Source organism: Trachypithecus francoisi, unplaced genomic scaffold (assembly GCF_009764315.1).
Source record: "Trachypithecus francoisi isolate TF-2019V2 unplaced genomic scaffold, Tfra_2.0 Lachesis_group12, whole genome shotgun sequence".
In the NCBI taxonomy this organism is placed as follows: Eukaryota; Metazoa; Chordata; class Mammalia; order Primates; family Cercopithecidae; genus Trachypithecus; species Trachypithecus francoisi.
The window spans coordinates 28,653,655-28,679,335 of NW_022681457.1; the positions used below are offsets into that span (position 1 = coordinate 28,653,655).

The 25,681-nt window shown below is 37.5% G+C and overlaps 1 protein-coding gene across 4 annotated transcripts in view; it reads right to left on the reverse strand.

Annotated features, from left to right (window-relative positions):
* The window catches only part of SLC35D1 (solute carrier family 35 member D1), a 56,531-nt gene that overhangs the window by 13,199 nt on the left and 17,651 nt on the right, over window positions 1-25,681 (reverse strand). For 3 of the 4 annotated variants that reach the window (XM_033225235.1, XM_033225232.1, XM_033225236.1), the window contains exons 9-10: window positions 11,588-11,655; window positions 10,422-10,500 (exon numbers count right to left, since the gene is read on the reverse strand). In XM_033225235.1, coding sequence (XP_033081126.1) covers window positions 10,422-10,500; window positions 11,588-11,655 — 147 coding nt within the window. Of the gene's footprint in view, window positions 1-1,175; window positions 1,211-10,421; window positions 10,501-11,587; window positions 11,656-25,681 lie in introns of all 4 variants that reach the window. The other variant, XM_033225237.1, reaches the window with a different exon arrangement.

Here is a 25,681-nt window from a genome sequence, read left to right on the forward strand (position 1 = left end):
TGTTGAGAACTATGCTCACTACCTAGGTGACAGGATAGTCTGTACACCAAGCTTCAGTGACACACAATTTACCCATGTAACAAACCTGCACATGTACCCCCAGAACCTAAAGTATCTTTGCCTCTTCTTCTAAAATGGAAAAAAGGGAATGGTGGGGACTTTACCAATATAATGACTGTTTTTAGAGGAATCTTCCTTGGTATCTTAAGAAAACACATGGGAAGTCATCTCAAGGTATTATACCTAAAATCACTTCTGACACTCCCAGGTGCAAACATCTTCTGGCTCCCTTTTAATTATCCTAAGACCATAAAAACAAAAAATAAGTTTCTAAAATTTAAACTAGAGGCTGAATATCCCTTATCAGGTCCCAAATACTCGGGACTAGAAATATTTCAATTTCAGATTTTGTAATATTTCCATTACACTTGCCAGTTGAATATCTCAAATTCAAAAATCCAAATGCTTCAATGATGATTTCCCTTGAATATCATGTTGGCATTCAAAAAGTTTTAGATCCTGGAGCAAGCATTTTGGATTTCAGATTTGGAGTTGCAGGAAATCAAAATATTTTACCCCTAAATATATGTATTTAACATACAGTAATTAAGATAGCTGTCAGAAAGTCAGCAAAAAGAAGTAGCTCTGCAAAGCTGTCTTTTGTGAGGGAAATTTACATTTGTAGAAAAATCCACACTGACTGCAGCCAGGCCTCCTCTTGTCCAGATCTAGGAAACATTAATTGAGAGTCTGACACCTTTCAAGGTCTAAAAAAGCATTTATCATCTATTCTCTCCAAGGGCTGCTACCCATGAGGTTTCATCTGTATAACAAGACCACTTTTGCTAGCCAAGTCTTCTCTCCCTCCTACAACCTATTTTGCCCAATCTAAGCCCCCATTCTTTGTCTAACTTCAAGATAGTCTATAAGCTTCCACACCCCCCTGGGAGGCTAGGTGGTCACTCTGCAATAGTCTCCATATGCACATTAATAAATTAGATACCTTTTATTTTACTAGTCTGTCTTTTGTGAGCTGATTTTTAAGCCAATTTTCCCTTTGTCCCTACAGTTTTGACGCAGTAAGCAGGGTCACCAAAGCTGTTCTGCTCTTTTGGAAGCTGTAGCAAAGATAATCCAGGACCTCACCAGCCAGCATTAAGATAAAAATTTCTTACCAGCCAGGCTCCAGACCTCTTTCTCCCTGTGGAATCTGATCAAGTGGATGGTTAAAAAAAAAAAAAAAAAATCATTGTTTTCTTTTTCCTCTCCAAAATCTTCTTGTATTTTTTGCCATCAGCTCTCCCTCTGTCTCTCAGGTTGGAGTGCAGTGGCACAATCTCAGCTCACTGCAACCTCTGCATCCCAGGCTCAAGCAATCATCCCACCTCAGCCTCCCAAGCAGCTGGGACCACAAGTGTGCACCACCGTGCCTGGTTAATTTTTTGTATTTTTGGTAGCGATGAAGTTTCACCATATTGTTGAGGCTGGTCTTGAGCTCCTGAGCTCAGGCAGTCCACCTGCCTCAGCCTCTCAAAGTGCTGAGATTACCACGCCCACCTACAGAGCCACAGAGCCCAAATCTTGATTAATGGGAGAAAAAGATTTGTGTGACGAGTCTTGGTTATAGCTTTTGGTACCTGTGGCATGAATATTCAAATTGTTTGATTCCTTTCTTCCCCAAAATAGTCTTTTCCTTTATCTTTGTCTGTGTTGCTGTCATAAAAATTAGGGTACTGCTTGAGGTTCTCTCTTGTCATTTTATGCCCTTGAAAGTTTGACTTCTGATCAAGTGGAAGCACACTCTCTCTTGGTCTCTGCCATCTTGGGGCATGATTTTTGAGTCATGTCACGTGGCCAGTCTAACAATGGCTAGAAACCCAAGATTTTGTTCTAAATGTGTCAAGCTCTTAGGAGAGTCTGTCATAAAAAGTCTCATCTACAAGGGGCTTTTGTCATCTCAACCTTTGTTGCCTGCTTAGTACTAACGAAGTCCAATCCTACGAGGGCCTACCCACTGTCACAGATTAACGGGTCTGTGACTGGTGGGACCCACATATTTGTGGGTTACTGGAGACCATCCATGATCATTAGAACCTTTCACTATCTGAGCCTATTCTTGGCAATACATTTTTTTTGTGGGGGGAGGGGCATGGGAACTTTGGGATAGTAGGCTCTTCTATGCCCTCTCCAAGAAAACATTTCTAAACCTAAAAAATTACATCCTGGGTTTTCCATAAAGAGACTATCAGATTGAGTCACTATTAAAATAAGTACACCATTAAAAATTCAACAGTCAAAAGATGGATCCTTTAAATTAGACTCCCAAAATAAAAGAACAAATTTTAAGAGCTCTCTTATTCTAAACAATTGATGAGAAGGTCACATTTTTTTTAAAAAAAGACACATAATAGTGTCATGGTTAGTCTTAAAAATTCTCTTGACAAAATTAAAGGAGCAAAAATCTGACCTAAAACAAAGTTAAAATCCTTTGTAAGCTCACACTTCCTGCTTTAGATCCCCTGTGGGATTCACAATAAAGGTTGCTGTACCTTACGGCTGGCAATTCACCACCACAGCCTGGGTTCAATTCCTGGTCAGGTAATCAGCCCCTTTTGGCTCAATATTCATGTGACTTTGACTTTTTGGGGTACCCATCCACCTCTTTAGAAATGCCAAGTGCATCCTTAGTTAAGTCATAACTTTGGTTAAGTCTTACTAGTTTCACTTGTGAGGGTATCTTTAATAAAAAAAAATTCAAAAGGCAAAAATATGTTTGTCCCCCCAGCTAAAATCTGATAATAGATTTTAAAAATATTTTTTAAAAAGAGCTTTGTGGTTAAAAGCTAGCTTAATTAAAAACTGATGTTCAAATTACACATACATATATAATTTAAGAACATATATCCTGGAGATAATATATAGATATATATATATATCCTGTTCTTAAATTTTTTTTCAGTAGACTAAAACTTTCTTTTAAATTATGTTTTTAAAATTAGACTCTTACATTTTAATTCCTTTCTTAGAAATTGGGCCAGGCACAGAGGCTCACATCTGTAATCCCAGGTACTTTGGGAAGCAGAGGTGAGCAAATTACTTGAACCCAGGAGTTCAAGACTAGCCTGGGCAACATGGCTAAACCCTGTTTCTATAAAAAATAAAATAAAATAAAAGTTGGCCAGGTATGGTGGCAGGTGTCTGTAGTCCCAGTTACTCAGGAGGCTAAGATGGGGGGATCAATTGAGCCCGGGAGGTCGAGGCTGCAGTGAGCCATGATTGTGCCACTACACTTAAGCCTGGGTAACAGAGTGAGACCCTGTCTCAAAAAATATATATTTTTCTCCCATTTACTCTTATTCCTTCCTACTCCTCCTTCCTCCTCTTTGCTGTCTTTGGTACTATATAAAAGAATATAGAGGGGACTTCTAATGATTCAGAACCCTTAAGAAACACAGAAAAGGGTGCCATCTACCCCCTTTCTTGTACTGTGGGAGAACAGTGACCTTTGTGTGTGTGATGAGTGGTGAGTCATCACCACCATCAGAGCTACAGTTTTAGAGGTGACTGGTAACAGCTGTTTACAGTAAACGATTATTACTACAAGAGACTACTTGTTTCTTTGTGAGTTTAGATTTAAAAGATGTAGTTTAAATACTTTAAAAAATGTCTTTGTATCAAAGTACACTATACAGGCATTGCATAACCTGGTTTCATGGCATTTTTCTTTCTGGGGATGTGGGATTCAATGTAAAAATAAAATTCTCACGTTTTAAAGCTCTGTATGTTCTGCCTTTCAACAGTGCCTACTTCCCACATATTTTAATTATTAGGCCCTAAAAAGTACAGATATTTTGTTGACCCTGTTCCTTAATGGGCTCTGCCTTGAGCTCAGTGATCCAGCTAAAAAACAGACTAAATTTTACAATGCCCCTCTAAATAAAATTAGTGCCCTTATAAAATCCTATAAGTTCCTATAATTCTGTTACCTTGACATCCATTTTTAATCTTCCACTAACCATTCAAACTCCTTTTGAAAAATATAAATTCTCTCTCCATACTATAAAATATAATTTACTACCCTATTTTCTCTAAAACTCATAAGGGCTTGGGCCATGTGAGACAGATACACTTTAATCTTTTTCTCTTACAAAGACAAAGTTTAAATCCAACTTTCTTTTAAGCTAGTGAGTTTTACTGGTCTTATGGTTAAAATTTTAAAACCAAAGCTATGAAGTCTTTATTTGTGTCCATCTATATTTTTAGATATACATGTCTATGTGTACACACTGTCTACATATCAAATTAACTTATAAGTTAGTACTCATAAATAAGCACAAACAATTTTCAAGTTCACGATTTTAGTAATCCTTAATAAATTAAAAGTTGAACAATTATTAGTAAAATAAAATTAAAATGTCTTCAAGTTTTAAGTTAGATTTTTTTTTTTTGGTCCTGGTTGGATTGATCAGACAAGTTTATACTGTCTCTACTAAATGTTTTAAAGTCACAGAACTGTTACTTCTTTTTTTTTTTTTTTGAGACGGAGTCTCGCTCTGTCGCCCAGGCTGGAGTGCAGTGGCCGGATCTCAGCTCACTGCAAGCTCCACCTCCCAGGTTCATGCCATTCTCCTGCCTCAGCCTCCCAAGTAGCTGGGACTACAGGCGCCCGCCACCTCGCCCGGCTAGCTTTTTGTATTTTTCAGTAGAGACGGGGTTTCACCGTGTTAGCCAGGATGGTCTCAATCTCCTGACCTCGTGATCTGCCCGTCTCGGCCTCCCAAAGTGCTGGGATTACAGGCTTGAGCCACCGCGCCTGGCCAGAACTGTTACTTCTATAATATTTTTAATGTTTACTTAATTTATCTGTGAGCTTATGTCTGTAAATTTGAGACTTTAGATTCTAATGTCTAGACAAACAACCATGGTGAGGTCTGGGGACAACACCCAGGCCCTGTCCTCCCTAGCCCAACCATGTCTCTTGGACATACTAAGGATTAACTCTTCCAGGCATTGTGTTCACAGCTCTATTCTTTGTTTTGCACTCTACATATAGTTAAAATTACTTATTTCCTAGGTTTTTCACTACAAATAAGAGTTACTAAGAGATACTATCATAATTGAAATATATAAACTAGATATTAAAATAAACAATTCAATATGCAAAGTATATTCAAAAAGGAAAATGTGTTTTTCATAAAAAGGTTATAGAAGACATAAAAATATATTTTTGTAAAAAAAAAGATATTGCCTAGTATAAACATTTAAAAAGGTTTTAATTAAAAAAATAAAAATAAATATTTTAAAAAATGTTTAAATTGAAGAGGCTATTTAAAAACATATAAAAATCTTGTGGTTAAACTAACTAAAATAGATTTATTTACAAGGTTTTATTAAAATTAACTTTAAGAATACACTAATACAAAAATAAAATCTAACTTTCTTTTTTTTTTTTGAGACAGGATCTCACTCTGTTGCCCAGGCTGGAGTGCACTGGTGCGATCTCAGCTAGCTGCAACCTCCGCCACATGGGTTCAAGTGATTCTCCTGCCTCAGCCTCCCAAGTAGCTGGGACTACAGGTGCACACCACCATGCTCGGCTAATTTTTGTATTTTTTGGTAGAAACAGCGTTTCACTGTGTTGGCCAGGCTGGTCTAAAACTCCTGGCCTCAAGTGATTCCCCTACCTTGGCCTCCCAAAGTGCTGGAATTACAGACGTGGACCACCAAGCCTGGGCAGTTTTCTCTTTTAAACAAATTTTTCATGTAGTATTAATAAAAAATAATTTTTAAAATTTTATTTACCTTCTAAATAAACTACAAAAAACAAAGAGGAAGACAGGGAAAAACAGATTCAGTATAACTCATGGTGTCTTTATTATGTCTTATAAGTCTCCACCAAGAGTAAAAGGTTTTGCTTTTTAAAATCTTTAAATTATCATGTTGACTAAATAAATGATATATTTTAGTGGCCTATAATCTTGTTTTAAACCTTTGATATCTGACATATTTCCCCAAATCAAAATTTCAAATTCAGTTTTTTGACCTCAAACTAACTTTCTAGATAATAGGGCCTCTATAAGTCCAAGAGAAACATATTAGCCTTATTCAGTATGTTAAAATCAAATGGAAATCATTTAAAAAATGGTGCTTAACTTTCTCTGCATTACATTTATATAAATGTGTTATTAATATATGTTCTAAATCTGTATGAGATTCCTAAAGATTTGAAATGTCTTCATATATATTATCAGTAATAATTATGATTATGTTAAATTGGTATATGCCAGTGAAATAACCAAATTTCCTTGTCAATTGTATAACTATTCTAAGACTTTTGTTGTCCACTGACAATTATTGTTTTACTTTGATTCTTCTCAAAATGCAGTTTACAATTGGGTCGAGTCCAAAATTTGCTTTTTCTTCAGAGAAATTAATAAAAAAGACCCTGATGAGTAGTTGTAAATACAGGTTTCTGGTAACTTTATTGAGGAGACCATTAGACTAGGTAAAAAGTTTCAGTACTCTAGTTAAAAAACTGACGTATTCATGAGGATTGCTAACCTAACATCCAGCAGAATAAGAATTAATTACACGGAATTACATTAGTAAAAGACTAAAGTAATTTTTATGACTTTAAAAAAAATGCTGTGTTTGCCAGAGTCAAAAAACGTTTTTTTCTTTTAAACTACGTATAATTTACAACAATTGAGTAAAATATACTTTGTGAATAAATTTAAAACATTTATCTTTCTGACTAATTTCTCCAAATTTAAAAACTATTTATAAATATTCTTAACTTATCAGAATATAATTGTTTAGATAAGTTCAATACACATCTGCTTTCTTTGTAACAGGACACAGTTAGAGACACTGGTTATTTTACCAAGGCTGTGACTAAAATAACATATTTTCAGATGCAACCAAACTACTTTAAGAAATTAAAGTTGACTTTATAAAGTCAATAAAAAGACCCTTGTCTATACAGTTCCTTTACAAGCTTCCTGACCTGTGATAAACAAAAAATGTAACTTTCTGACAGGCCAAGGGACTTCAAGTTATTTTATGATATCAAAAGGAGAAAGATTCACCCAATTTGTTACAGGTATTAGAGTCTGGTGGCAAATCCTTGGCTTAGCTTCCTGGCCTTGAGGCTTTTAAAAGTCTAATAATCTAAGATTCCTAATTAAGAAGTTACAACAAAACTAACCTAAAAAGAGCCTATATGGCCAATCGCTATTCTTACTACACTTTATACAAATAAGCAGGCCAAGTATAATAAGACTTAAACTTATTTTACAAATAAATTGATCCTCTATGATTTATCTTTGGCAAAAATGGGAGACTAGAGAAAAAATATGTTTCAAATAAAACTATAGCACACCTGTTTAAATTAGATTCTAGCCTCATTCACTGTTATTGTTTTTATTACTTCTCTAATATTTAGACTAAAACCTAAATTCTTCCCTGGATACAGGTATCCAAACTAAGATTTTCAAATTTTTCTTCCATTTTTGACTTTCAGTCACTGCAAGTTAAAACTGTGCTTTTCTTAAAGCCCTATAAGCTGAAACTAGACAACTTAAACTTCAGGAAAAATCACAAGTTACACACAAACAGCCTTCATGCCTACTGATGTAAACACTACTCAGAAAGTTCACTTCAATAGTGATTTGAACTATAATCCAGTAAAGTCTGTCAGATTGCCACTGCAATCTGAAGATACTTCAAGGACTCTACAAAACTCTATATACTACTCCAGACATTAACCTTCGTTTTTTTCTTCTGTTTCCATAAAAACACCCCCTATTAAAGATCTGTTTGCCTTCATCATACATAGAGGCCTAGTGTATCTACAATGCCACCTCCTAAAATGGGACACAAATGTTTAAACTAATCCATTCTTAGGACTGTGACTAAAAAAGATACCGGACAATATATTTAAATTTACTCCTTTCTGCTTATCTAAATTTGTTTTCTCACTTCTTTGTCTATCTCAAATGACCTCTGGCCCAAATGGCTTTTAATATATAAAACTTTTGGAAGTTTTAAAGTGAGAACTGAAGGAAATTAAAATATTTTACCCCAAAATATATTTCTCTGACTTATTTCTCACAGGCCTCTAGATTAGGCCTATGAGACACAAAGTAAAATGACACAGTGAAAAAGGCCAAAAAGAAACTTCAAAATTATCTTTCTAATAAAACACCCTTTGAGAGAACCTTCAAAATTATGTCAGCCTCGAAGACAGGAGGTTGCCTTAGAAAGGATTTTCCTATTATTTGAAGGGAAAAAATAAAATTAAGTATCATGTAACAATAAACAAGGCTAGCACGCAACTTAGGAAAGTGTATAATAGGACCTCATTTGAACACAGAGATCCAGGGATTATGTAAGTTGCCCAAGGAACTTCAGAAAGGAAGGGGACAGAATCCAACCCATGCTGCTCAAAATCAGAAGTTGGAAAACCTGTAGGTATATATTAGGGTATCCTAAGCAAGGCTGGTTATCAAGGAAAGACACCAACGTCTTCAAAAAAGAAATTATCAGGAAGCACAGAAGAGTCACAATAGCTCAAAACTAAGACTGCAATTCTCAAACTTTAGTATACCTGACAATTGCCTGGCAACCCTATTAAACATAAACATTTCTAAGCTTTACTCTAGAGATTCTGACTGAGTCTATCTGGGTAGGTCTTGGAATATCTACTTTTAACGAGTTTTCATAAGTGATTTTCCCACCATCCTGAAGAGAAAAAGGAATGCTGACCTAAGGATTTGCAGGGGATTCTCAAGCACAAAAGGAAGCTTAAAGCCTCTTGTAGGAGGAATGGCTGAGCTACATGGGTTACGACTGGGATGCTAATGACAGAAGCTCCACTGTGTCCTGTGAGACCTCGACCCTGCAAGGGTATCAGCAATTCCCATCTGTCCGCATGTGCAAGCCATCCTTCAACAGTGATACCCTGCACCAGTACGAAGCAAGAGCAGTAGTAAACTAATCAGACAATTCCGTTTTTGCCTCCCTGTGGAGTGTGTAAGTAAAATTAATCACCCTGGAATGAGTAAATCCATGGAGTTCTTGGACTACTGTGAGGAGAAACATGTATCAAAAGGAAAGTATAAACTTTATGTAAGCAAGAATGACTTTATTTGTATCCCATGTTGATAATGATAAAGTACACTAAGAAATTCCAGGCAAATAGGTTTACTTATTAAAATTAAACATAGGCTTTCCTGCATCATCCCTCTCCTTAGCTAAAAACATGGCCTATTTCTCACATTCTCACTGCTCTTATACTGAAGAGGCAAGCCATCCACTTTACCTTTGAAGCATTCACTTTACAAAACCAAAACACAGCCAGAGCTAATTTGGGGGAGGGGCCTAAAGCTGTCTCAGTCAGCCTGGCATATGGAATATCTCTAGCTTTCTAAAGGAATTCACACTGTTGACCTGTTATAGCTTAATTCGGAATTCTATTCACAACAAACAGTCCAATTTCATGATTTGAAACCACAGACTTTCTGGAGTTTTAACCCAATCTAGTTTCTAAAATGAGATCAGGTGGGCACCACTCTATTGAGACTACAAAGATAAACAGCAGAGCAGTAAAAACGTGACCTCTGAAACCCCTTCCCTCACCACTGAGTAATGGGGCATCAGAAAGGAAGGCACAAGGGTAATGGCCCTCTTTTCCACAAACATTAAGGATCTACATCTCTCGGTCTTGCCTTTCTAAGGAAGCAGGCCCACTTGGCTAATTCATTTGGAATTCAGACAAGCTGCGGCCTCTTGAATCATAAAGCTCTAGAATCACAAAGTCAGATGGATGAGGCCTCAGGCTTCAAGCCACCAACTTTAGCTCAATATTCGAGTCAACTTGGCTTTCCTGGCTGAAGATAAATTAGTCTCCCCTCAAATAAAATGGATCAGGAGGAAATGAGATCATTGGAAATGTCAGACGCAGCTTTCAAAAGTGAGCCATTTAAGGTTTGGCTCAGGCATAGGAAAACTCCCCCGATTAGTTTCTGGCCAGCATCCTTTCCCTACAAAACAGCCAGATCTCAGTGAGGCAGAGAACACAGCAGTTCTCACTGGGGGTTAAAGGGACAGGCTTATCATTACCAAGCTATATAATCTGCCCTGTCAGAAACAGACCTAATTCTATTCCTTCCTCTGTTCAGATAGTACATTTTCCTTTTCCCATGCTCTTCAGAGCTAAGCTGCCTCCAAGTAGAGACTATGCCCTCCCTGCATTCTTAAAGACTGTTTCAGAAACTATCACCACAGTTTGTCAAACTAAGAAACTATCACCACAATTTGACTAAATTTGGGTCTTAAGGCCATCGCCAGACTCTTATCTTAAAGGAATGATTTTCAAATAACGCAGGTACCAAAAAGATAACAGTACTTTTTCTACTTACCTTAATACAGCCAACTATTGTAGTTGTAAGAGCAGAATTATACTGCGTGCAGAGTACTGTGGCGTACATTAAGATAAACCTAGAATGAAGGAAGAGGCATAAAAAACCTAGAATGAAGGAAGAGGTATAAAATCCAGTTTCTTACTTTATAGTAATGTCTAGCCAAGATAAACAATCAGTGTTGGCCAGGCCAGCACATTCTAGTCACTGACCAGCTATGAATTTTCCCCACCTCACTGCTTGTTATACTGCAGCTTCAGAATTTTTAAAATTTCACTAAAGAGAAACACATTCATCTCCTTACCAAGTATTTTTCCTTGCTGCCCTCATCAAAACCCTGAACCATCTCTTACAATCATGACTTTTTATAGATCATGCTTCCTACTAATACGCCTAAGCCAGACACAGAAAGCTCAGCGCTCACAGACCCTAAAACGCAGTTTTGCACCTTCCATAAGGACAACATGTCCTCTGGGCCAGATGGAGGCAAGAGAGATCCTTAAATATTGAAGAAAACCAAATTAAAACTACTTTAAGAGGGGATACAAAGCCTCTGATTTACACTGAGGCTTCTCAGCCTGACTTAGTACCAAGGCATCAGGTCAACTTTATTTTGAAGCACCTGCTCACTGTGTGCCAGATCCAGTCACCAAATAGCAACTAAACTGACTGACTAGCTGAGGAAAAAAAACCACATTAGAGAGACATGGAGGTGAGGAGAAGAGGCATGTCTGCAGGTATCCTCTCATCCTCTACATACTCTCTTCTATGAAGAAGAAAACATGGTAAAGAGGGGTCAAACTGCCCCAAATTCAAATGCTGCCACTGCCACCTACAAACTGTGCAAATTTAGACAATTTACTAAAGTTCTATCTGTCAAATGGTCAGTATAGAGATAAAACTAATGCATGTTGAAATATGATGGTGCTTACTAAACAGCAGGTTATCAGGTAAACTGTTTCTTTTCTTCATCCGTCTAAGGTATCAATTCAGTAGCCCTAAGAGCAGATTCCCAAGGGCTATGAAACCACCTGAATCTGGAGCCTTAATTATCCTAGGCTGACATACTCAGGAGACCTAAAAAGATACTGAGAAATGAGGCACGCAAATTTCTCTAACCTATTTCTTTAGGAAAACTATCTGCTAACAAGATAGCAAAGGCTTACCCCATTACACAGGAGAGGGTGAACTGCAGAAGAAAGAGGGTGTCGGCCCAGCCTTCAAACTCCACAGCCTGCAACACACAAGAAAGCATTAAATTTTAGACCAGGCCTTCAAAATCAGCTATCCCATTTTAATGTAAATCCTTCTATGAGTCTGCCTCCAACACAGACACAGACACACACGTATACGTTTCCCTGAATTACTCCAAGGGTAGAGAGTGATGTTCAAAGATTTCATGTATACAGAGTTGAACTAGTAAGTCGTTTCATAAGATTTTCTCTCATCCAAAGTGTAATGTGGGGATTTTATACTTCTCACTATTGGTGCAAAGACACTGACATTTCCTTGAAGGCACAAGCCACATGTGGCTAATCTCAGTTCTTTCAGATGGCTATCAATGTGCTAATACTAAAGGCTTTCTCAAACATCAAAACATGTTTCCTTTCTGTAACATGTGAAAGCTTAAATACAGCCTTACTTATACAAATTCAGCTGAGGTCTATTCAAGGAGAATTACAGTTTTAAAACTGTTAAGTCTAAAAACAAGGTATTTTGTGGTGGTGGTGGTGGTGTTGTCTGTGTTAAGCCAAAAGGAAAGGAATAAACAGAAATGAAAGGGCGCACTGATAATCTCATCTCTTGTCCAAAAGGAATGGATTCTCAAGTACCTAGTTGTTTTTGCAATAGGAGTTTGATAAGCAAATGTGAGAAACATTCCACCTTTTACCTCTGCCAACCTGTCCAGCTTCAACTTTTGCTACTTCCACATAAATCTCATGACACCAGGGCTCCAACAATACCAGGCTCCCTGTGGCTTATAAAACATAACATACAGTTTCCCACTTGCATGCCTTTGCCTGGAATGTCCTTCCCCTCAACATTCGTCTGACTCCTGTTCAGCCATCAAATTAAAACTCAAGGCTCCCTTGTGGGGCCTTCCCTGATCAAGTACTCCTTCCTTTGTGCCTCAGCACTCCTCTCTAGAGTTCTTGTCCCTTTGAACTGTAAATCTTTCCATACCATGTCCACAGACTGGACCCACATCACATTTATCTAATTACATTCCTAACAGGGCTTGACAGACACAGACTGTTTATAGTTCTTTGTTGAGGTAGAATACATGAAAAATAAACTAATTTTAAGTGTTCAATTCAATGAGGAGTCACAAATGTATAATCATGTAACCACCATTATAATCATGATAAAGAAATCAACTCCTTCCAAAGTTCCCTCCTCCCCATTGACAGTCAATCTCCCCTCCATTTCAAGCCCCTGGCAACCTCTGATCTACTTTCTGTTACTATAACTTCACTGTTCAACAATTTCCTACAAGTGGAATTGTATACCATGTACTCTTGTGTCTTCCTTCTCTTTCACTTGGCATTATGCTCCTAGGACTCATTCATCCTATGTATGTATGAGTAATTCATTCCCTTTTATTGCCAATTAGTATTCTATATTCTATCTTGTGGGTATGCCACAATTTGTTTATCCAAACACCAGGTAATGGACATTTATTTGGGTTATTTCCACAAGTTATTACGAACCTTTGAACCTTCGGTTACAAGTCTCCCAATTGACATGTTTTTCTTTATCTTGGGTAAATAGCTAGAAAATGGGATTGCTGGTTCATTTGGTTAGGTGTATCTTTAACTTTGTAAAAAACTGTCAAACTGTTTTCCAAAGTAGCTACACAACTTTGTATTCTCACTAGCACTATAAGAGAGTTCCCACTGCTCTATATTCTCACCAACACTTGGAACTGTTAGAGGCCATTCTAACAAGTGGGTAAATGGTATTTTGTAATTTTAATTTGCATTTCCCTAAAGACTGTCAAGTTGAGTATCTTTTAATGTGGTTCTTTGACATCAGCATTTCTTCTTCGGTGAAGTGTCTCAATCTTTTGCCAACTTTTTTTTTGAGACAGAGTCTCGCCCTGTCTCCCAGGCTGGAGTACAGTGGTGCGATCTCAGTTCACTGCAACCTCCGCCTCCCACATTCAAGCGATTCTCCTGCCTCCGCCTCCCAAGGAGCTGGGATCACAGGCGTGTGCGACCACACCCAGCTAATTTTTGTATTTTTAGTAGAGACAGGGTTTCACTATGTTGGCCAGGCTGGTCATGAACTCCTGACTTCAAGTGATCCCCCTGCCCTAGCCTCCCAAAGTGCAGGGATTACAGAGGTGAGCCACCATGCCTGGCCTCTTTTGCCAAATTTTTATTCACATTATTTGTCTTCTTATGATTGAGTTGCACAAGTTGTGAAAAATATATTCTGGATAAAAGTCCTTAATCATATATATGTTATGCTACATACACACACATACATAAAATACAAATATTTTTTTCCCAGTCTGTGACTCACCTTCCATTTTCTTTTTTATTTCTTTAAGACAGAGTCTCACTATGTCGCCCAGGCTGGAGTGCAGTGGCACGATCTCGGGTCACTGCAACCTCCGCCTCCTGGTTCAAGTGATTCTCCTGCCTCAGCCTTCCCAGTAGCTGGGATTAAGGTGCATGCCACCATACCCAGCTAATTTTTGTATTTTTTAGTAGAGATGGGGTTTTGCCATGTTGGCTAGGCTGGTCCTGAACTCCTGACCTCAAGTGATCTGCCCGCCTCAGCCTCCCAAAGTGCTGGGATTACAGGCATGAGCCACTGCACCTGGCCTCACCTTGCATTTTCTTAATAGTGTCTTTTGAAGAGCAAAAAATGTTAATGTTGATGCAGTCTTAAGATCAATATTATCTTTTATAATTCTTGCTTATAACTTTTTAATGAGATGTGGGTGTAACCAAAAGTCAAAGATTTTCTCCTATCTTTTCTTCTAGTTTTATGGTTTTAGCTTTTACGGTTAGGTCTATGATCCTTTTAATATAGTTTGCTACAGCTGCCATAACAAAGCACCACAAAACTGAGTAGCTTAAATGGCAGAAATTTGTTGTCTCACAGTACTGCAGGCTAGAAGTCCAAGATCGAAGTATCTACAGGGTTGGCTCCTTCTAAGAACTGAGAGAATCTTTTTCTTGTCTCTCCCCTAGCTTCTAGTAGTTTGTTGGCAATCTGTGGTATTTTTTAGCTTGTAGAGGTGTCACCCTGATATCTGACTTCATGTTCACATGTTGTTCTCCCTGTGTGCATACCTGTGTCTTCATTTCCCAACCCACCCCCGCCACCGGCCCTTTTATTTAGGCAAGGTCTTGCTTTGTCAACCAGTCTAAAGTATAGTGGCATGATCATAGCTCACAGCATCCTTGAACTCCGGGACTCAAATAATCCTTCCACCTCAGCCTCCTGAATAGCTAGGACTATAGGGGTACACCACTGTACTTGCCTACTATTTTTTAAATTCTTTTGTAGACACAGGGTCTTGCTTTGTTGACCAGGTTGGTCTCAAACTTCTGGCCTCAAGTGATCCTTCCACCGTGGCCTCTCAAAGCACTAGGATTATAGGTGTGAGCCACCCTGCTGGCCCTTTATTTCCCTTTTTAGTAAGAACACCAGTCATATTGAAGTAGAGACCCACCCTACTCCGGTATGACCTGTCCCTAACTAATTACACTTCAATCATCCCATTTCAAAATAAGATTATATTGTGAGGTACGAGCGGTTAGGACTTCAATATATGAATCTGGAAGGGGAGAGACACAATTTAACCTCTAACACTTTCCTGATAAATGTTTGTATATTCCACAAGGTCATAGTCAAGGTTCACTATTTTGCATACAGACGTCAAATTGTTCTACCAACATTTGTGAAAGACATTATCTTTTCCTCATTGATTTATTTTCACATCTTTGACAAAAATGATTGCCCACATGGTATATTTCTATTTCTACATTCTCTGTTCTATTTCACTGGTCTGTCTACTCTTAATCCAGTATCACAGTGTCTTGATTACTGAAGCTTTATAAGAAGTGTTGAAATCAAGTAGGATAAATCCTCTAAAACTGTTATTTTTGAAAACTGATTTGACTATACTAAGTCCTTTGCCATTCCACATAAATTTTAAAATCTGCTTGTCAATTTCCATAAAAATCTTCCAATAGAGCTGGGGTGGTGTTGAATCTATAGATGAATTTGGTAAAAACTGCCAAATTAATATCAAACCACCTAATTAATAAACATAAAAATCACTTATTTGGGTCTTTTAAAATTTATCTCACTAGTGTTTTGTAGTTTTCAGCATACAGGAAACATACTGTGCTAAATTAATCCCCAACTACTTTATAATCTGAGCTATTACAAATGGTATTTTTTACTTAGTTTCCAAGTGTTCACTGCTATTGTGTGGAGCTACAGTTAATTTTTGCATATTGACCTTGTACTGTGCAAACTTGGTAATTAGTTTCAATCACTTTTTTCTAGATTCTTTAAGATTTTCTACATATATCATGTTTTAAATACACACAGTTTTGCTTCTTCCTTTCAAATCTGTATTATACAGATGAAGTTCTACAACATAACGCTGAATAGAACACTATATGAGCGCAGACATCCTCACCTTGTTCTCAAATCTTAGTGAAAAGTATTCAGTCTTTCTTTCACCTTTAAATATGTTAGCAATAGATTCTTTGATAGATGTCCTTTATTACGCTGAGAAAGTTCCCTTCTATTCCTAGTTTATTGAGAATTTTACACTCATGAGTGGATGTCACACTTTGTCAAATAGGTTTTCTGCATCTATTGAGGATAGTTCTACTATATTCTTGTTAATATGGTAAACTGCACTGACTGATTTTCAAATGTTAAACTAACCTTAATTCCTGAGATAAACACAATATGGTCATGATATACTGCCCTTTTAATATATTGCTGGATTTTTTTGTACTCTACTTTCTCCCCCCTTGTAATGTTTTTGTCAGATTTTGGCAGAAGGTAATCCTAGCCATATAAAATCAACAAGGAAGTGTTCTACCTTCTGGAAGAATTTATGTAGAATTATTATTATTTCTTCCTTAAATTTTTTGTCAAATTCTCCAGTGAAGCAATCAGGGCCTGAAATTTTATTTAGAGGAAAGTTTTTAACTACAAATTCAATTTCTTTAACGTAAGTAGAGCTATAATAGCCCTATTATTAATTAAAGCTTATGATTAATTTCAATTAAACAGAACTATTTAATGACTATTAGTCTCTTCTCATGCTGCTATAAAGGAATACCTGAGACTGGGTAATTTGTAAAGGAAGGAGGTTTAACTGACTCACAGCTCTGCATGGCTGGGGAGGCCTCCGGAAACTTACAATCATGGTGGAAGGCACCTCTTCACAGGGTGGCAAGAATGAGTGCCCAGCAAAGGGGGAAGATCCTCATAAAATCATCAGATCTTATAAGAACTAACCCACTATCTTGAGAACAGGATGGGGGAAACTGCCTCCCCATGATTCAATTATCTCCACCTGGTCCCTCCCATGACACATGGGGATTATGGAAACTACAATTCAAGATGAGATTTGGGTGGGAACACAACCAAACTGTATCAATTACTTAATAGAGTAGAGCTATTCATATGCTACCTATTTCTTCTTGAATGAGCTTTAGGTACACAGTTTGTCTTTTCCAAGAATCTATTTTATCTCAGTTGTCAAGTTTATTGGCATAATATTGTTCAAAATATTCCCTTACTACTCTTCTAAAAAATACGTACACTGTAATGAGGTCCTTCTTTCATTTCTGATATTGATAATTTATGTAAACTCACTTTTTGGTCTGATCAATTGACTATGAATTAGCAATTTTATTAATCTTTTTTTTTTTTTTTTTAAATCCCAGCTTTTAGTTTCATTGGTTTTCATTGCATGATTTCTATTCTTATCTTACAATCTTACATTTCTTATGTTTATTTTGGGTTTAATTTTCTAGTTTCCTTTTTTTTCTTTTTCTTTTTTTCCTTTTTAAAAGACAAGTCTCACTATATTGCCCAAGCTGGCTGTGAATTCCTGACCTCAAGTAATCTTCCTACCTCAGGTTCCCAAAGCATTGGAATTACAGGCATGAGCCACCTCGCCCCAGCTACTTTCTTAAGACAGAGGCTTAGATCACTCATTTTAGATCTTTCTTCTTTTCTAAAATAAGCATTTAGGGATTTAATTCACAGAATTAATTTTACGGATTTCCCTCTATATACTGCTTTGGCTGCATTCCAGAAATTTTCCTATGTTGTAGGTTTTTTTTTTTTGTTTTTTGAGACAGGCACAAAAACAGCCAGGGTCTGTTGCCCAGGCTGGAGTGCAGTGGTGCAATCTTGGCTCACTGCAACCTCTGCCTCCTGGATTCAAGTGATTCTATTGCTTCCCAAGTAGCTAGGATTACAGGTGTGTGCCACCACACCTGGCTAATTGTTGTATTTTTAGTAGACACAAGGTTTTGCCATGTTGACCTGGCTGGTCTCAAACTCCTGATATCAAGTGATCCACCTGCCTTGGTTTCTCAAAGTGCTGGGATTACAGGAGTGAGCCACCACGCCCAGCCACTATGCTGTGCTTTGATTTTCATTCAGTTCAAAATATTTTCTAATTTTCTTTGTGATTTCTCTTCATCTATGAATTCTTTAGAGGTGTGCTAATTTGCAAATATTTGGGGATTTTCCAAATATCTTTATGCTATTAATTTCTACCTTAATATTGTTCTGGTCAGGGAATATGCTTTGTATGGTTTCAATTCTCTTAAACTATTAAGATTGCTTTTACGGCCTAGAATATAGTTTATCTTGGTATATACCCAATGTGCACTTGAAAAGAATGTATACTATGCTGTTGTTGAATGGAATGTTCTTTAATGTCAAGTAGATTAAGCTTGCTGACAGTATTATCCAAGTCTTCTATATTGACTTTCAGTTTCACTGTTTTATCAATTACTGAGTTAAAAATATTAACATCCCAATTATAATTGTGGGTTGGTCTATTTCTCCTTTCTGTTCTATCAGTTTTCACTTCACATATTTTGGAGCTCTCTCATCAAAAATATACACACTTAGGGCCATTATGTGCTTTTGAGGAGTTAACCCATTTTATCATTATGAAATGTTCCTCTTTATTATACAGTTTCCTTTACATTCTATGTTTATTGAGCTCCTTGTATGTGTGCCTTTAAAGTTTTCATTAAATTTTGGGGGAAAAAAATTTCTGCCCCCACCCTTCATAGACTTTTTGATATTGCCCCACAGGTCACTAATACTGTGTTCATTTGCTTTACAATCTTTTTTCCTCTATACACTTCATTTGGACAGTTTCTATTACTTCCTTAATGCACTGATCTTTTCTCCTAATTTGTTAATTCCTCCCACTTTATTTTTCAATTCAGATATTTTTCATCCCTAAAAGTTCCAATTGAGTCTTTTTTATAGCTTTCTTTTCTCTTCTCATCCTTTCTTAACAATCCTTTACAGCCTGTCATCCAAAGACTGAAAAATGTTGTTTGATAAATGTTTGATTTTCTAGTACCTTAATGCAGGAAGGTAAACCCTGTCCGTGTTATTCCATCATGGCTAGGAAATGAAAGACCACATTCAGTTCCGATTTGAATTATAACCCTGTACCAAATGATGCTTCTACTAGGAACCTTTAGCCAAAAACCTAAGTTGCACATTAGCATCTTTCCTGCCAAACTCAACAGAAGACTAAATGCTACTTTTATCAGGTTCCTTACTAAGTATGTGTACATATATGGACATCTTTATGTACATGACTATCTCTCCAGACAGACACTGCAAATACCTTGATGATTTATCTCTGTATCCATGGTATTTAACAAAGTGATCAGAAAATAGTAGGTGTTTAATAACTGTTTGCTGGATGAATGGAAGATATGAGAACTCATGCATACAATCTCATGCTACGCTCTTTCATACCTGTAAACACAACCTCCTCTCTGACGAAAAATCAGTAAAGCACAATAAACTCGCCTAGGACTCAGGAGACCAGCTTCTGCTAGCAAGACTATTTCCTTGGGAGCAGGAAATGTGTCATATGTCATTTCTGCAGAGTTCCATGCACTTAGAAGCGCTAAGCACAAATACTAGCGGTAGTGGATTAAACATCCATGATCTGTGGCCCAGCATCATTTTCTACATACAGATGAGGTGAACTTTGCTTTTTTTGTTTTCAAATATCTGACCCCTCTGAACTTTGCTTTTTAATACACCCACACACCTGCTTGTACATGCTACTAACTGTATTTAAGTTGAATGTTAAATCTACATAATTTGTTTTTAAAAAAACAATTTTATTTCACATTTATCTGAAAATGGACCAGAATCTCAAGTATGTTTACATTTTAATTGTTCACATTTTAACTGTTTCTTACACTATCAGTTTGCCCTGTTTCCTGCCCCTGCCCCCCGCCCAGCTTTATTAAGGTATAGTTAACAAAATATATAATTTTAACTTTTCTTCTAATAATTAAAGGTCATTTGAACTGCATATAACTCATTAGCTTTGCACTAAGTTTTGTTTGTTTGTTTGTTTTTGTTTTTTCTTTGAACAGAGAAGGCATAGCCCAGTAAACCAATAATTAGGCAATGGAAAGGTTATATATACCCTGCAGGAAAAGCCACTGTACCTGGAAAGGTAGGTGGACCAGGATTCAGAAGCCTGGTGTCTTTTACCACCTCACCACTGCTTCATTATGCTAGACTGAGCTTCTATAAAGGAGAACTGCATGGGTATTAAGGCTTCTTCCAGTTGTGACAAGAGTATTAGATCAGCGTGAAAAGCAGAGACTTTATTTTACCCAAGCTAAAACACATAAAAGAAATCTCAGCCCTAAAACCTTTCCCCCAACTCTAAGTTATCTTCCTTTCCTGGCTAAGCTATTCTTTTACCCCGAAGTCATTAAGAATAGAGAATAAGTTGTTATAAGGGACAATGATAATTCTCTGAACCTTAGTTTCTACATATGTAAAACGATGAATAATAAGACCTCACCTACAGGGTGATCAGAATTACAAAAAAAAAAATATGGATACAATCGCTGACATGGAAGGAATCTGGCTCAGTAAATGATGTCAGCTATTATATATAATCATTACTTTTAATTTTTTTTATCAGTCACTTAATCAGTGGTCAGTAATCAGAATTATTTGGCAAAGACCTCAAATAAATCTCTCATAAACCTAAGTTTCTTCTCTCCTTTAGCTCTAAATATCTCCTCTGCTTTCGGTGTGCAATTCTGACATCTATTAAGTCCCGTGTGCCAGGCCCCAGGCAGGTTTTGGGGCACTATGCTGAAGAAGGTTTAATCAGGCTTCCTGATAATCAAGGAGCAAATGATAAAATAAAAAAATTAAAAACAAAAAAGTGCTGCCATACATTTTTGGAGTGCTTTATGGTTTACCAAGTGCTTCTATATATATCATGTAATTTGATTGCCATGACAATCCTGTGGGAAAGGCCAGATCTTATTATATCCAGAAGACGGGTGACTTACTTTAGGTCACACAGGTTATATACGGTAAACGTTGAGTCTACATATGCTAAGCCCCAAGGCTCTCTACACTGAATGTTACATTTGATTCAGAAAAATGCCCCAAATATATACTGCACAGTCTCCTTTGGGGACATAATAATGACATCTTCAGGATATTAAAATAAATCTCATGGATATGATTCCATTCAGACAAAATTCAAAAACAGAATAATAATTCTCATGGGATTTTTTTTTATTTCTCTAAGTATTTGGCCTGTCTCTGGAGAAAGTCAGTCTATGGCACAAGCACACTGTTACATTCCTCTGCTTTGCCACAGGAATAGATCTTTGGCTGCAACGAAAGCAGCAGCAGCCATTTGAAAGTACAGCTGTAGGAAAAACAGAACGTTGGCAGTCCCTACAGTGCAAAAGAGTCCATTCTCCCTGCCATAAAGATAGCATTAAAAATAAAAAACAAAAACTACTGCTTAAGTGCCTATTATGTACCAGGCTCAGAAACATTCAGTAACATATCCAAAATATCTAGCTAGTAAGTACCTGTTCAGCTCCATAGCCTATAGTCTTTCCATCTGTACTGCTGGGAAAAAAAACAAAGGCAAGGCAACAACATGTTCTCAATTTTTTTTTTTCCTTTATGGCTCCACATGGTTACCAATCAGTGAGTCAAATAGCAGGAGTTCTAATTCTAACTGCCATTAACTTTCTGTGTGGCCATGATAGTTATTTAACATCAGTGAGCCTCTACCTATATATTATGAATGTAGAAAATAGTCTGCTCTGGCCAGGCGCGGTGGCTCAAGCCTGTAATCCCAGCACTTTGGGAGGCCGAGACGGGCGGATCACGAGGTCAGGAGATCGAGACCATCCTGGCTAATACGGTGAAACCCCGTCTCTACTAAAAAAATACAAAAAACTAGCCGGGCGAGGTGGCGGGCGCCTGTAGTCCCAGCTACTCCGGAGGCTGAGGCAGGAGAATGGCGTGAACCCGGGAGGCGGAGCTTGCAGTGAGCTGAGATCTGGCCACTGCACTCCAGCCTGGGCGGCAGAGCGAGACTCCGTCTCAAAAAAAAAAAAAAAGAAAATAGTCTGCTCTATCTGCCTCCTGTGAGGATCAACAGAGAGACTGAAACGCAGACACTTTAAATGTATACAGAATTTACATACAGAAGAGATTATTCACTTAAACTTCCACCACTGTTATCTCTTGGTGGTAGATTTGCATGCGGATTTTTTATTCTCCCTAAGATAGGAAACAGAAGGCATGGTGAACATATATTTTGTTAATCAGGGGAAAAAAAAAAAAAAAACATTTAAAACAAAACAAAACTTCTGCTTCTAGAGAAAGCTCTGCTAAAGAGCCACTGTGAAGAGAATGACCTACCTGGTCATTCTGTGTGTGACACAGAACTAAAGAGTCTCTCCGCCATAAGGCCTGGAATCTTCAGTCTTAGCTGACTGGTAACTGTGATTACAGATTTAATATACAAAGATGCTTTCTTAGGCTTTCCTTCTGTTTTGAATAAAGTCTTTAGTGCTACAGGTGCCAGGAGTATAATGTAAATACCCCAAGAGTGAAAACAATGTCCTATAATGAAAGGGAGACAGCAAATGCTATATGGACCTACCACTAACTATAACTATGCTTTTTTTTTTTAATTGTTAATTTTTGTGGGTACATGGTAGGTGTATATATTTATGGGTGGAGGCTATTTTGATACAGGCATGCAATGTGTAATAATCACATCAGGGGTTGGGCTCAGTGGCTCACACTTGTAATCCCGGCACTTTGGGAGGCCGAGGCGGGCGGATCACCTGAGGTCAGGCGTTCAAGACCAGCCTGACCAACATGGAGAAACCCTGTCTCTACTAAAAATACAAAAATTAGCTGGACATGGTGGCATGCACCTGTAATCCCAGCTACTCAGGAAGCTGAGGTAGGACAATCAATTGAACCCAGGAGGCAGAGGTTGCAGTGAGCCGAGATCACACCATTGCACTCCAGCCTGGGAAACAAGAGGGAAACTCTGTCTCAAAATAATAATAATAAATCACATCAGGGTAAATGGGGTATCCATCCCCTCAAGCATTTATCCTTTATATTACAAACAATCCAATTATACTCTTTTAGTTATATTTTGAAATGTACAATTATTTTGTTGTACTACCAAATACTAAGTCTTATTTATTTTTTTCTAACCATTTTTTGTACCTCTTAACCCTTCCAGCTTTCCTCCCACACCCCTCCTTCCAACTACCCTTGCCAGCCTCTGGTAAACCACATACTCTCTATCTCCACCAGATCAATTGTTCTAACGTTTAGTTCCCACAAATAAGTGAGAACATGTGAAGTTTGTCTTTCTGTGCCTGCCTTATTTTGCTTAACGTAATGACTTCCAGTTCCGTGTTGTTGTGAATGTCAGCATCTCTTTTTTTATGGCTGAATAGTACTCCATTGTTTATACGTACCACATTTTCTTTATCCATTCATCTGCTGATGGACACTCAAGTTGCTTCCAAATCTTAGCTACTGTGAACAGTGCTACAATAAAAATAGGGGTATCTCCTCGATATACTGATTTCCTTTCTTTTGGGTTTTACCCATCAGTGGTATTGCTAGACTATATGGTAGCTGCATTTTTAGTTTTTTGAGGAACCTCCAAACTGTTCTCCATAGTGTTTGTACTAATTTACATTCCTACCAAGAGTGTATGAGGGTTCCCTTTTATCCACACCCTTAGCAGCATTTGCTATTGCCTGACTTTTGGATAAAAGCCTTTTTGACTAAGGTGAGATGATATCTCATTGTAGTTTTGGTTTGCATTTCTCTGATCATCAACAATGTTTAGCACCTTTTGTATATGACTGTTTGCCATCTGTCTTCTTTTGAGAAATGTCTACTCAGATCTTTTGTCAATTATTTTAATCAGATTACCAAATTTTTTCCTATAGAGTTGTTTTTCACATATTTGCAAATATTTTCTCCCATTCTGTGGGTTGTCTCTTCACTGTTAATTGTTTTCTTCACTGTGCAGAAACTTTTTAACTTGATGTGATTCCATTTGTCCATTGTTACTTTGGTTGTCTGTGCTTATGGGGTATTACTAAGAAATCCTTGTCCAGTCCAATATCCGGGAGAGTTTCCCCAATATTTTCTTCTACTAGTTTCATACTTTGAAGTTTTAGATAAGTCTTTAATCCATTTTGATTTGATTTTTGTCCAAGGCAGAAGATAGGGATCTAGCTTCTTTTGCATATGTACACCCGGTTTTCCCTGAACCATACATTGAAGAGAATGTCCTTTCCTGAGTGTATGTTCTTGGCACCACTGTCAAAAATTAGTTTACTGTATATGTATGGATTTAGTTCTGTGTTCTATTCAGACACATAGACTCCACTGATCTATGTGTCTATTTTTATAATAGTACCATGCTGTTTTGGTTACTATAGCTCTGTAGTATAATTTGAAGTCAGGTAATGTGATTCCTCCAGTTTTGTTCTCTTTGCTTGGGATAGCTTTGGCTATTCTGGGTCTTTTGTGGTTCCACATAAATTTTAGGATCGTTTTTTCTATTTCTGTGAAGAATTTCACTGGTATTTTGACGGGGGTTGCATTAAATCTGTAGATTGCTTCAAGTAGTATGAACATTTTAACAATATTGATTTTTCCAATCCATGAACATGGAATAGCTTTCCATTTTCTTGTGTCCTCTTCAATTTCTTGCATCAGTGTTTTACAGTTTTCACTGTAGAGACTTTTCACTTCTTTGGTTAATTTTAAGTTATTTTATTTCATTTGTAGCCATTATAAATGGAATTACTTTCTTGATTTCCTTTTCAGATTGTTTGCTATTGCCATATGGAAATGCCACTGATTTTTGTATGTTGATTTTTTATCCTGCAATTTTAGTGAATTTGTTTATCAGTTCTAATAGTTTTCTGATGGAGTCTTTAGGTTTTTCTAAGTACATGATCCTATCATCTGCAAACCAGGATAAGTTGCCTCCTGGTTTGCCAGGAAAGAAAGGATGCCCTTTCTTTCTCTTGTCTGATTGACTTAGCTAGGACTTCCAATATTACGTTGAGTAACAGTGGTGAAAGTGGGCATCCTTGTTGTGTTCTGATCTTAGAAAAAAGGCTTTCCATTTTTCCCTATTCAGTATGATACTACCCATTCATCTGTCATATATTGTTTTTAATTACATTGAGGTATGTTCCTTCTATACCCAGTTTTTTGAGGATTTTTATCATGAAGGGATTTTGAATTTTATCAAATGTTTTTTCCGCCAGGCGCGGTGGCTCAAGCCTGTAATCCCAGCACTTTGGGAGGCCGAGACGGGTGGATCACGAAGTCAGGAGATCGAGACCATCCTGGCTAACACGGTGAAACCCCGTCTCTACTAAAAAATACAAAAAAACTAGCCGGGCGAGGTGGCAGGCGCCTGTAGTCCCAGCTACTCCAGAGGCTGAGGCAGGAGAATAGCGTGAACCCGGGAAGCGGAGCTTGCAGTGAGCTGAGATCCGGCCACTGCACTCCAGCCTGGGCGACAGAGCATGACTCCGTCTCAAAAAAAAAAAATGTTTTTCCACCATCAATCAACTGAAATGACCATTTGGTTTTTGTCCTTCATTCTGTTGATATGATGTATTACATTCATTGATTTGTATATCCTG